The sequence below is a fragment of the Ailuropoda melanoleuca genome, chromosome 1 (genome assembly GCF_002007445.2).
Source record: "Ailuropoda melanoleuca isolate Jingjing chromosome 1, ASM200744v2, whole genome shotgun sequence".
Classification (NCBI taxonomy): Eukaryota; Metazoa; Chordata; class Mammalia; order Carnivora; family Ursidae; genus Ailuropoda; species Ailuropoda melanoleuca.
Genome location: NC_048218.1, coordinates 132,144,996 through 132,158,175, shown reverse-complemented (window position 1 = coordinate 132,158,175; position 13,180 = coordinate 132,144,996). Strand labels below are relative to the sequence as shown.

Here is a 13,180-nt window from a genome sequence, read left to right as displayed (position 1 = left end):
GCTTTCTTTGACTTGTTTAGATTAAAGACCAATAATAGTGATTTCTTTCTCTTACTAGCCAAATCATTAAATCAGTCGTTTTCTCTCACTGTGACCAAATCATTGAATCATTCATTTGGCTAATGTTGGATCTGCATTAAACCAAAATGATGGATTCTTCAGTCATACTTTTTATAGACAAAAATCCTCAATGCTTTGAACTCATCCCTTTATTCTAAAAAAAAAAGTTTGTTTTGTTTTGTTATTTTCCCAAGCTCCAGAGTTCAATTATGGCTAACTAACAGCAATTTAAATAGCATTTAAACAAAATAACCTTGGCTTCTAGGTTTCTAACAGGGCAGTTCCTAAGTAAATCTTCTTTGGTTAACAGCTGTCAACTGTCATTGGGCACCAGGTAATTAAATTTGAAGATATGCTTTATGGCTCAGAAAAATAGATAAAATCCTTGGACCAGAAAGGTCTTCAGTTAATGCGGTTATTCCTCCCTCTGGTATTTGAATTAATGCAAGAAATTGATTATTTTCTAATGAAGCAGATAAAGAGGAAAACCGCCATTGTTTGTTACTTGCAACTAAACTTTGGTTGAGGTTGTTTCCCTGACTAAGATCACACTCTTGTTTTTATTTCAGTATAGATTAGGAAGAGAAGGGAAAAAGAAAAAAGAAAATTTGAAAAAATACTGGAATGAAACAAACCATGATAGAAAGAATGAAAAGGTGGCAGGTAGGGGCTGTGAATATTTGGAAGATGTGGCAGTTAGGAAGGGTTTCTTTTTCTTTTCTTTTCTTTTCTTTTCTTTTCTTTCCTTTTCTTTTCTTTTTTCTTTTCTTTATTTCTTTTCTTTTCTTTCTTTTCTTTTTTCTTTTCTAAGATTTTATTTATTTATTTGAGAGAGAGAGCACACAAGGAGAGGGAGAAGCAGGCTCCCCACTAAGCAGAAAGCCAGACATGGGGCTGGATCCCAGGACCCTGGGATCATGACCTGAGCTGAAGACAGGTGCTTAACCAACTGAGCCATCCAGGCACCCGTAGGAAGGGTTTCAACAACAGGAAATGCAAACCTCAATGTGTCTAAAAGAAAAATACATGGATTTTTTTTCCCACTTCTATAACAGAAGTAGTCCAGTGATAGGGCAATTCCAGGGTGAGTTCGGAGATTAAATCATTTCTTCAGCCAGGTTTTTTTCTAAATTTTTGCTTGCCATTCTCAGCTAGCAATCTGCTTGGTAAGCTGCAACTGTGGCACATATCATATCCCAAATGTCCAGAGGCAGAAAACGCACCTCTTTTCTTGTGTCAGTCTTGAAGACGGAAGAAACCTCTTCCAGAACCCCTGCAGCAGGCTTCCCTTTAAATCTCATTGACCAGAACTCATCACATGTCACATTTAAACAACTTACTGGCTAGGGATGGGTGGGACGACTATGGTAGGTATAGACCAGCTCTGCCTACAGGGAAGACAAGGAAAATTCTCCCCGTTAGATGGAAGGTCAACAGTGTCTCCTGCTCAAAGGAGCATACCCTGATTCTCTACTGTGTGCTGGTGCAACATCTTTTGAGCTGTGTGTTAATATAACCGATTTATAAGGAAATCAAAACTGCACTAAGTGTGGTAGCTTTCTTAAAATAATATACTCAAGTGATGAAGCTAGGATTTCAATTCAGAACTGTCTGACTCGGATTGTATAGTCCACATCCCAATAGCACATTGTTGCCTATACATCATGATTCACTTTCAGTTTCAATTTCAGAGCTGCTCTTTTTGAATGAAACAATCAATGCATCTCTATGTTTTGCTTTTCACTTTAGATTTACTCCCCTCAGAGCTTCTTCTCAGGGCTTCCTCAGAGCTGTCGACTCTCAGAGACTCACCTAAACCCTGAGAAGAATTGGAAAAACTCTACCTGCAGATTTGATGTTTCTAATGGCAAATTGCTATTCTAATTTTACGTGTTTGTGGGACATATCTGCTTTGATTTGAATTTAATCTGTCAACACTCAAGCAATCTCTCTACCAAAGAAATTTCCCCTTCAAATCCCCCCAAACTAGTAAAGGCGTGTTCGTTTCCCCTGTTCTTAGCTTACAGCTTCCTTTTACCCCCGGACCAGCTTCATATAAAATCAGTTCCAAATCCTTTCTTTTGAGCATTCTGCACATCAACTCTTCTTTCCACTTTTAGCATGTCAGCGTCTTTATCAACATCATATCTGGAATATCGTCATATCTTAGTTTTCCAGTCTCACGTACTTTAAAATTATCCTGCCACTCAAACAAATTATTTTCCTTTAAAATGATTTATTTTACTATTTTACTTCCTGTTCAAATAATTTGAGTACATTCTACATGTGAGAAAATGAAGTATTAAATATACTAATAAATAAAAATCAGGCAATCTGGTCCTCCATGTTTTCTCCATGTGTAAGGAATTGTTCTTACCTTGCTGGCTGAAGCTTGATGTCTTTTCCCAAGTCATAATAATGTAACCCATGTCACTATGGGACAGGCACTCTTTTAAGCACTTGATGTATATCAACAGTTTAAACATCACAACACCCCTTTGAGGTAGGCACTATTATTATTATTCTGACCTTCCACATGAGGACACTAGAGTGCAGAGAGATAAAGGCACCTGCCAAGAGTATATAGAAATGAAGTGGCAGAGCTCGAATTCAGACTCCAGTGGTTGGGCCCCAGAGGCCGTGAACTCAGCCACATTTTATATCTCTAGTCCATGTGTTTCGAGTTATTTGCTGAAGAGGTATGTGTTGAACATCTATTCTTTACCCCAAGCTATCCCTTTCTCTTGATGTTTTTATAGAAAAATTATCCAACCAGGAGTCTCCTCCATGTGATGAAAAGCAAGCTTTATATAAATTTTAGGCAAAATCAAGTCAGCCTTTGTCTTTGCAACCTTTGGGGGACATTTGTTGGATTCTATATTCTCTCTCATGTTCTGAGCTCTTGGATTTTTCCCCCCTACTTCAGCAATAACCTCTGGTCTGGCAGGGGCTGACTTTTCTCCTGAATGACATCCCTCTCCTCTGTCTTGCTCTCCTCAAGAAAGAAGCAGTTCCAGTTTCTGGGCTAGTGGTACCACTGCTGCCAACTGCTCACCTGTCTGTCTGTGATGCCTCCTGGGGCTCAATAACTTAGAACTTAGGTTAGCACGCCACATAGCACTCTGCATCACAAATCTCGGATTTCCAGATCTGTCATCTTGTCTCTTATTTACATCATCTTTCGATGTCTTTTGTTCTTGTCTTCTCTCGTGATTTACTTCTCAAGACTCTTCTGAGGTATTTTTATAACTTCCACATAAAAAATTCCTACACTTTACTGTTGTTGTATGGGCAAAATATCAGAGACTATGTTTTATGATCATGTGTTAGTAATTTTAGAAATCTAGTTCCTTAAATTAAAAGAAAAAGGGAAAAAAAAGAAAAATATGTACCCATTTATCTAATTCCATATGTCTTTTTGATAGTAACTCAAATTGGATAATACTATACTAAGACTAACTAATAATTATTAGAACTTATTGAATACTTTCCCTGTCATTTATTTCTAATATTTACATGTATTAATTCAATTGATTTCCATGGAGACTCTTAGTAGAGATGATATTGTTGCTTTTTGCAAATGAGAAAATTAAAGCCCAAAGAGGTTAAGTAACTTGTTCAATGTCACAGAAAGTTTGGTACCACAGCCTGGCTTCATAATCACTATGCTACTCCTATATAACATTTTCGGATTCTTGGCTAGATGTAGAACTGCTTGAAGAATATAATGGCAAACATTCTGAATTGATATGCCCAGGAAATAGATTAAATTTGTGGCTTCTCTATCTTTGCATATGGTATATGGCCCAAGAGTTCATAGAATATAGTTCATGGCTTTCTATAAGAATTCTTATCATTTCAAATTTTGGTTTAAGTCACACCACAGCCTACAAGAATTTCTAGAAGTGTATTTGTGATTCAATGTCTAAAATTTAGAAATAATTCATCACTGAAACAGTAAATTATGAAAGCAAACTCTCTTGTAGACTTTATCACTCTCTTAAGATCATAATCCCAAGAACAAAGAAATACTGAACCATTTGAATGGGGAAATTGTAAATTGTACAGAGGAGCATTTGGCTGGAAAGAAAATTTAATCTGCTATACTGATTATTGATTTTTTTAATTATGACAGGTGCATTAATTGTCCTCAAAGTTTAGCTATGTAGGCACAAATTTTACATATAAGGTAAAATAAGTTAAATGAGCATGAGTCAGTGATCATTGAGTACTGAAAATCTAAACATTCAGGTCATCTGAGTGTTTGTGGTTTACTTTTTGATATATACATAGGCAGACTGTCGTTTTTTTTTTTTTTTTTAAAGATTTTTTATTTATTTATTAGACAGAGATAGAGACAGCCAGCGAGAGAGGGAACACAAGCAGGGAGAGTGGGAGAGGAAGAAGCAGGCTCATAGCTGAGGAGCCTGACGTGGGGCTCGATCCCATAACGCCGGGATCACGCCCTGAGCTGAAGGCAGACGCTTAACCGCTGTGCCACCCAGGTGCCCCTAGGCAGACTGTCGTTTAAACAACATTGCCTTCTGAATGAGCTATAATGGGCAAAGAGTAGATTTGTTTTCAAGTAATTTATAGAAAAAATTATCAAACTAGTTAGAATTATGTTGAGGAAGTAAGGTAAATATTTAGAGTAGAAAATACCAATCCTAAAATGACAAATGTATTGATAATAACCATAAAACATTAAGAGAAACTAAGAAGACATCACACTGTCATTGCTTTTGGTTTTTTTGTTCAATCTGCTCATTTACTATATTTTTTTGGTTGATCTGATGATAGCCAGTGATAAAAGTGAGTTGAGATTCTGGCAAAACATGAATAATTTTACAATAAAATAGTATCATAAACTTCAACATTGCAGTTATTGATTTATTTATGTTTTACTTCAATATAGAGGCAATAAGTAAAAATAACCACTGACATAATTCTATTTTAAAATTAATTTATTATCATAGGAAGGAAAATATATCTTAACTTTTTTTGTAAATATTTCTACAAAATAGTTTTCATTAAAATAATGGAATCATGGAACCAAGATCCTCTATTTTCACCGTGCTGTTCACTATTTCAGAGCTTCGAGAAACCAAGACCTCTGAATACTTCAGCCTGTCTCACCACCCTTTAGACTACAGGATATTATTGATGGATGAAGATCAGGACCGGATTTATGTGGGCGGCAAAGATCACATTCTTTCCTTGAATATTAACAATATAAGCCAAGAACCTTTGAGTGTAAGTTTATCATTTCTGTGAGGGCCATGTTGACTTTGTTTCCTTTTTCTTTAAAAATTTCAAATACAACGAAAAAATTGTGTATTCCATTACAACTATAGAAAATACAGGCCACATGTCAATAAATAATTGGAAGTTAGTACTTACTTCATGTACTGAAAATATATTCAATTCTGTTCTCACTGTCTAGCTTCATAGATTTTAACACTTTAAAACCTGAAAACTAAATGAGAAAATACTTCCTATCTATGTGTTTGCATACGAGTGCGTGTGTGTGTGTATACGGAGAGAGAGACAGACAGACAGAAAGAAGCATACAGTATAGCCTGAAAAAATGATCAGACCAAAGGGAGATCTACCTTGTCATCTGTATGTAATCCAAGAAGGCCTAAAAGGAACAGTTATTAAGTGCACTGTTCTGTGAACAAGTGTGACCTATATTTATCATTCTATTTCATAAGAAGCATATGAATTGATCTTCAGTGGAGTAGAGAGATAAAAGTAAATTAATTATAAGTTTATTACAACAAGGAGACTTCTGAATTTATTATTTTAACAAGGGTCAATGGCTGACAATTAAAAAAAAAATCATCACTGTCAGACTTGACCCAAGGCTATAGTGACTTAGAATACTAGCTGAGTATTTTGGAGAGGGAATCTCTTGGATTCAATCCAGGTTATTTTAGCTGTTGAAGTACCTAGGGGCCTGTTTTAAGTAAATCTACCAGCCTGGATGTGTGGTTTACCAAAAACAATATTAAACCAAAATAGCAATATAAATGCAAATTCATTGTGATGTAAGCAGTTGAGAAAAGCATAGTATAAAGGTAGGGAAATATACATTTTATTGTACACATTAATGACCTTATTTCAATGATATGTCATTAGGAAATGGGCACATATTATTGAAAGACTTTTGTTAAAGGAAAAATTGTTGAGAGAAATAAAAAATTATTAGAATAAAATAATAAAATCTTCATAAATTTGAGTTTATAAACTGAAAGAATCTTAAAATATAAATATAGAAATGCCTTAAAGAAATGTGTTAGCATAAAGTAAATGAAGAGCACTGAGCTGTCATATATATAAGGGAGATTATGCAACCTTTATTTTCCTTTCTGAGCAGGTTTTCTGGCCGGCATCTACAATCAAAGTCGAAGAGTGCAAGATGGCTGGCAAAGATCCCACAGTGAGTGCCTAAAAAAACTCCAAAACTTAAATATTTAGTCTTTGAATCCATGTACCTCGAGTGCAGCCAAGAGTGAGACAAAGGGTGTTGGTATTTTAAATCCTCTGCTGGACACATGGTAAAAAATGTAAATGCAAAGAAATTGGAACTCTCAAACACTGTAACTTAGGAATTCTTGACTGGGTAAAAATGTCTTGCCTTGCTTTCATTATTGTGTCCTGACACTTTTCATGATGGATTTCAGTAATAACCCCTGTTCCAGTGGATCCAACCTGCAGAATTCTCAGCAGGCCACTGAAATAATGATAATGCAAGTGTCTGGAGAGGCTCCCAGATATCATGTGGGCTTTTCCAAAGAAAGATCTCGGCAAAAGGGTACTGGTGAGCCAGCACATTCCAGAGGCATAAATCACCAATGATTACCGGTATCTTTGTTAGTTAAAAATAACCGTGGAAACAAAAATCAAGGCAGATATGAATATCAATAAATATTCAGTGTGCAACATTTGTATAAATTCTGTATCTTTAGGTGGAATTCCATATGAAGAGTTAAGAAAGAAATCTATATGGATTTCTGCAAACAGCTTGCAGAAACTGACACATTAAATTATTCTCAAATATTATAAAACAAATACATGGAGCTGATCTTTAATGTACACCTTATTTAATTTTATAATGAAGCATGTGTATCATTTTACCTTCTTGTCTCAAATCATGAAAAATATCATAATGGAACCGTACATCAGAATTACCCATTCTTACACAAATAATTTGGTAGAGAAGTTTTTAATGCATATATTCACTTTTTCATTCATTCATTCAACCAGTATAGATTGAGCCCCTACTATGTGTCTAGCATAGTGTTTATTGCTACAGACATAATGTATATCAAAATAGACAGTCTGACTCTCCTCAACTTTATTATCTTGCTGAGAAGTCAACATTAATCAAATGAGCATGGAAGTATACGCCTATGCAGGTATGAAGTTGAAATATGGTGGCTGGGTAGAAAAACTAGTTTTTGTACACACACATACACACAATCAGATCTGAGGTCATAAGAAATAACAGCTTTGACTTCATGTAAAAAATGTTGACTAAGCACTCATTGTAAGTGTGGAGTAAGAAATACTGATTTCAGGATCCAAGGCTATGTACTGAGCTTTGATAGTGAGAGTTTCAGAGATTCATCATGGTGGTTCAAGGAAAAGGCTAATCCTTGTGGAAGGAGGAAGTGTGAAAATTAAACTTTTATTCTCATTGACTCTTAACTGTGCAGGTATGAGGTTCTGAAAAGGTCTGGTGCAAGACAGGGCCATGGAGACTCTGGCATCTAGTATCTCTGGGTCTCACTGGAGGGTGTTGTAGAGAGCTCACTCAGTTCTGGGTCTCACATTTTCAGTTTTAGAATTCACCTTTTAAGAGAAATTTTCAAATGGGCAGAAGCTTGCAGAAGGCATATTTGCTCCCCACTGTATCTGCTGGGCCATAGTCTGCAGGAAAAAATCCAGGAAATTGTGTAAGAAACACTCAAAAGAATGCATTATGCTTGTCCTCTAGGGAACAAATAGTAGAAAGTATAATGTTGTGGAGAAGTCTTTTTTTGTCCCATGAAGCTATTATTTCAGTAATTGTGCATGAATTTAGATGTTTTCTTTCATTCTCTAATGTAAAGATTTGGCCCACTGATGTGTATCCTACCATGTCTTGCTTTTTGCCACGATAATAACCTGTGACTATAATTACTGGATTTAGTTATCCTCTTTGTTCAAAAAGATTTTCATTTCCCATTCATATGAAGTGTCACAGATAGAATAAGTAGGATTTAGATACCCTTGCGCATTCTCTCTCCAAAGACTGATGTTGATTTTCTGAAGAATCTTAGCCAAGTAATTTGATGTCTTTCTCCCTTTGGCAAAATAGAAATGCTTTGTCATTTGCTTTCTTATAATTAAAAGTCATTAGATGAAATCTTCAATACATGTTTACATTTTCCCATAGTTTTATCATGCTGTAAATATCATTCATGGATATCTTTAAATTCTGCTATACAGCCCATTTAAATTCTGCTATATAGCTGTATACATACCAGAAGTAACTGGTGGAGGGTTCTGTTCTAGTATGGCAAACATTGTTGGGTCCTGGGAAATAAACTAACTCTTCCAAATACATGTTCGGTCTATGCAAGAGAAGAGGATGTTTGACAAATCCAGTTCATTTCATACATGTGAAGTACTTACAGAGAAGCATCCTTTAATCAGACCACAAGAAAAAGACCAGTGGTAGAAAAAAGAAGCAAAATAGTCTTTAGAAATTCTACAAAGCAGCATATTTTTATTACGTTCTTTAATGAAACTAGATAGTTAAGTGTCTCTTAATACTGTTAGAAGAAATATCATCTAATTCTTAATATTTTATTTAAAAACAGAGGAATTTTAATTTGTACAAATCAGTTAGCTATTGTGAAGGAACCAAAGGTGAATAAGATGCAGTCTCTATTTAATAGTCTCTACAAATAGTAGAGATGATGAGACGTACATGCAATAACTATCAAATAATAATAGCCAACATTTAATGGAATGGGCCAGCCACTGTTCTAAGTCTTTCTTTTAATCCTCACAACAATGCTACAAGATGGACATTATTGTCACCATTTGCATTTTTAAGATAAAGAAACTAGTCACTAAGAGAGTGAGGAACTTACCACAGCTGCCCTGCTAGCAAGTGGGAGGAAGGCCACTGTCTGTCTTATCTGATAAAACACGCCATCTCACTAGGAAGAATTCGGTAAATTCTAAGGATACACACAAAAGACAGAAAAAAACACACTGCAGCTGGGATATTTGGGAAAGGTTTAGTAGATTTGTTGGCAACTATATTGGGTCTATGTTAACCTTTTTCTTTACTTTATTTCAATGGTTCTGAAATTCCAATAAGTTATACCCTTTTCCTCTTTTAGCCTTTGACACCAAGTACATGTGACTCCCTTCTCACTCAATTAACTTACCATCTTTTTAACCTGGGAATCTTCCACCTACTCTGTCAAGTAACAGTGCAGATGTCACTTCTCTGGAAAGTCTTGTCTGCCCACCCGGGACTGGGCTAGCTGTCCCACTGTGTACGCTGGAAACACCCTGGCTCATATTGCGCTGTGTTTGTAGCTGTAACTCTCCCCTTACTCTTCCGATCCCCTTACCGATCGGAAATACTGGGTAGTGTTGTTATTCTCTGTGCTCAGATCTGTTGTATCTAGGCACTTAATAAAGTTAAACAAGATCTGAAAAAAATTCAAAGCAAGCATGGGAATCTGTTCCAAGTGATTGTCAGAAGTTGGGGGTAGGACACGGTAGATGGTGAGTTTATTAATGCCTTTAAATTAATACTATTTGTAGTAAATTCATATTGCACATATTTTAGAAGTTCATTTTGGTTAAATTAAAATATTTTGATTTTAAATATTGTATGAATCATCTACTTAAGCAAAACATAAACTAGCGACAATTAAAATCCATACTGCTATAGCAATTGAAAGAAAATATACAGGATGGACTCAAGTGTCTCATTTCTTTAGATTTTTTTAACATACCAAATTTTAATTAAAGTTAGAAAAAATAACACTTATAAGAAAATAATTCAATATAAACAAAAATCTGATCCCAGTAATCATATATCATAATAAACTAATGTTTATAAAGAAAATATATTATCATGGTGGGAATATAGCTAATTTTCTGCCTAGCTAAAGAGACTATAACCTGCCTCCCATTTCCCTCTCTGCCCCTCTGTATTCACATTCCTCCATGCTCCATTTATTTCTAAATGTTATTATTTTATTCATACTCTAAATAAATTGAGCTTAAACAGTAGCACATGCTGTCAAACATATCCAATGCGATAGGGCATAATGAATGCACTAAGTAAATACTGTAAGAGATTGTTGGAAAATTAAGCAGGATTACATATATTTAGACATATGTGCATTACATGCAAACAATGTCAAACTTTATGTATTAATTGCAGAATATCAGTTTCCCTATTTATGTGTCCAAAGGATCCCTAATTCCTGGAAAATGTATTTTCTTTAGAAATACATTTATCAAAATACCTTGATTTTTTGCCCACACCAAAGAAGTGTAGGCCAAGAAGAAAAGAATAAGAGGGACTTTTTCCCTCATTGCATAGTCTGGGCCATGAAGAGTCAATATTTTTAAAGCTTTTTGTATCTGTGCTCCAAGACATATTTTCAAAAACATCTATGTTAAAAATTACATAACAAATACATGTTCAGTACAGAAATCTTTGGAGACCTAGAAAAGCATGTAAAAAGCAACAGAAAACAATCTCTTCTGAGCTCTTTGACCCTAAAGACTTAACCTCTCCATGCCTCAGTTTCCTTCTCTGCATAATGGGCATTCTCATAATACCTTCCTTATCGGGTTGTTATGAGGATTAATGAGTTAATATTTAAAGAGACCTTAGAACAGTACATAGCACATGGTAAGTGGTATATTACTATTAAGTAAATAAAATAAATTCCACTACCCAAATGTAATCACTTAAAAATTGGGTGTATATTTTTGCAGCACTTTATTGTTTGAAATTTATAGAAATATAAATAAAATGGTATTATATTCTGCAGAATGTTAACAGCTTGATTTTTCATTTAGCATTGTACCAGGAAACAGGTTTAAAAACTAAGCAATTAAAAAAAAATCCACAGCATTTAACTTCACTGAAGGCTCATTCTCCAAACCTTTCATAGATGTCTGCTACGGTCAGGGCCTGTAATAAGCTCTGTTCAGGACAAATGCCCTGTCCACTTCACCAGGTTTTTTCTGACAACTGAAATCAAAAATATATATGAAATAATCCAATATCTGACACTGTGCCTATTTATTATGTGCCAATCACAATTCCAAGTGCTTTATTAGTATATTGCTCACAACAAATGTTATCATCACAATTTACAGGTAAAAAGATTGAATCACAGAGAGGCTAAGTAAATGTCTCAAGTTCAAACAGCTACTGAAAGATAAAGCTAGAGTTTGAACCCAGGTCAGTTGGCTCTGAGATTTGTACAGTGAAATCCACCATCTACTGCCCATGTGAAGATTATGGCATGATGACAGACCAACTCTAATTGCCACTCTGGTTTCATCACACAGTAATTCACTCTCCCCTCTAGGCACCGTTTCCCGAGTAAATCCTGCTCTGTCATGCCTCCATTAGTTTGTTCATGTTCTTTTTTTCTGTTGGAAAGCTCTTTCCTTATGCTTTTGCCTGTCAAACTATCTAGCTTATTCTTCAAGTTACAGCTCCAATGACACCCCCTTTCAAACCCTTACACCCAGGTCAGCATTATTCTCTCTTCTCTCCTCCTATAGCACATTTTTTAAAAATATAACTCTATTATAGTATCTACACAGCCTCATGTATTATGCTTTCCTTCTTCTGAAAGAAGAAATTGAATCTATTCATTTCACTGTTGTTGGCACCATTTACAGTGTTTACATAGAATGAGTTCAGTAAATATGTGCTGGATAGCATTAATATGATTGCTATGGTCTAAATCAGAAATAATGTGGATAAAAACTATGGAAACAGAAAGGACCTAGAAAATGATTTTCAATAATTAACTGATTTGTTTTTCCTTTGTGTTTTTCTCTGTGGGGAAGTTTGGAGGGGCACACTGTGCATCATCAGGTAGTCTGGGAATCTGTCTCATGGTTAATCCACCGCTTTCTTTAGAAAAAGTGGATGCTGGAGGGTAGACATGGTTCAAGACCCAGCTCAGTTACTTATTAACTAGAGCACTTCATTTAACCTCTTTGGGACTCAATTTCCTCATCACTAAAATGGAACTAATAATTCAATTGAAACATTGCTTTAAGGATTAAAAATACTTAACATCAAAGGATTAAGAGCTCTGTAAACATTAATAACTTGGAGAAACTCTCCTCAACCCACTGTGGATTCCTCACCCAATGACAAATTATAAAGTGATTAAAAGTATAAGATTCAACGTTAGACACATTTGTGCTTGAAAATCTGTTTTACCTGTTTCTAGCTCAATGACTAAACTAAAAAAGCTCTATTTTTCTGAAAGGAGTTGAGTTGTACTAAACTGAATGAATGTGAAGTGCCCAAGTGGCATAAGAACATTCAATAAATATGAGCTATAAAGGTGAAAAATCAAACCTCCTGGGAAGTAAAACAGCTTAAATATGTAAAATGATCATTCCAAAGTCTAGCACATAATAAATTCCCAACAAATATTGACCATGATAAGTAGATATAAAATATAGATAAAAACATATACATGAAACAAGTATAATCTGTATTTGAAATATGGAACATATTAATGATGTCTTTCTTTTTACCAATACCAGTAATTCATGACAGTAAATTGTCTACAAAACTCAAGACGACATATAATCTATTATTAATAGAATTCAATTCATGTCTTATATAGGCAAATAGTATATACAGAATCCCAGAATGACTAAACTTGGATGTGAAAAAATAAACACAAGTCTCATTGCTTACAGATAAACTTAACATAGACATATTATATAAACACCATATTTCATCTATTATTTTTCTACAGAGAAACACGTTATCTTATGTAGTCAATTTCTAGGTATCTCTATAAACAGGTGTCAAGATACAGTGACACTA

General features: G+C 34.9%; 1 protein-coding gene across 1 annotated transcript in view; it reads left to right on the top strand.

Moving 5' to 3' along the window:
- SEMA3C (semaphorin 3C) overlaps positions 1 to 13,180 on the top strand; it is a 170,130-nt gene that overhangs the window by 78,712 nt on the left and 78,238 nt on the right. The window contains exons 3-4 of the mRNA XM_034667071.1: positions 5,153 to 5,313; positions 6,440 to 6,502. Coding sequence (XP_034522962.1) covers positions 5,153 to 5,313; positions 6,440 to 6,502 — 224 coding nt within the window. The remainder of the gene's footprint in view (positions 1 to 5,152; positions 5,314 to 6,439; positions 6,503 to 13,180) is intronic.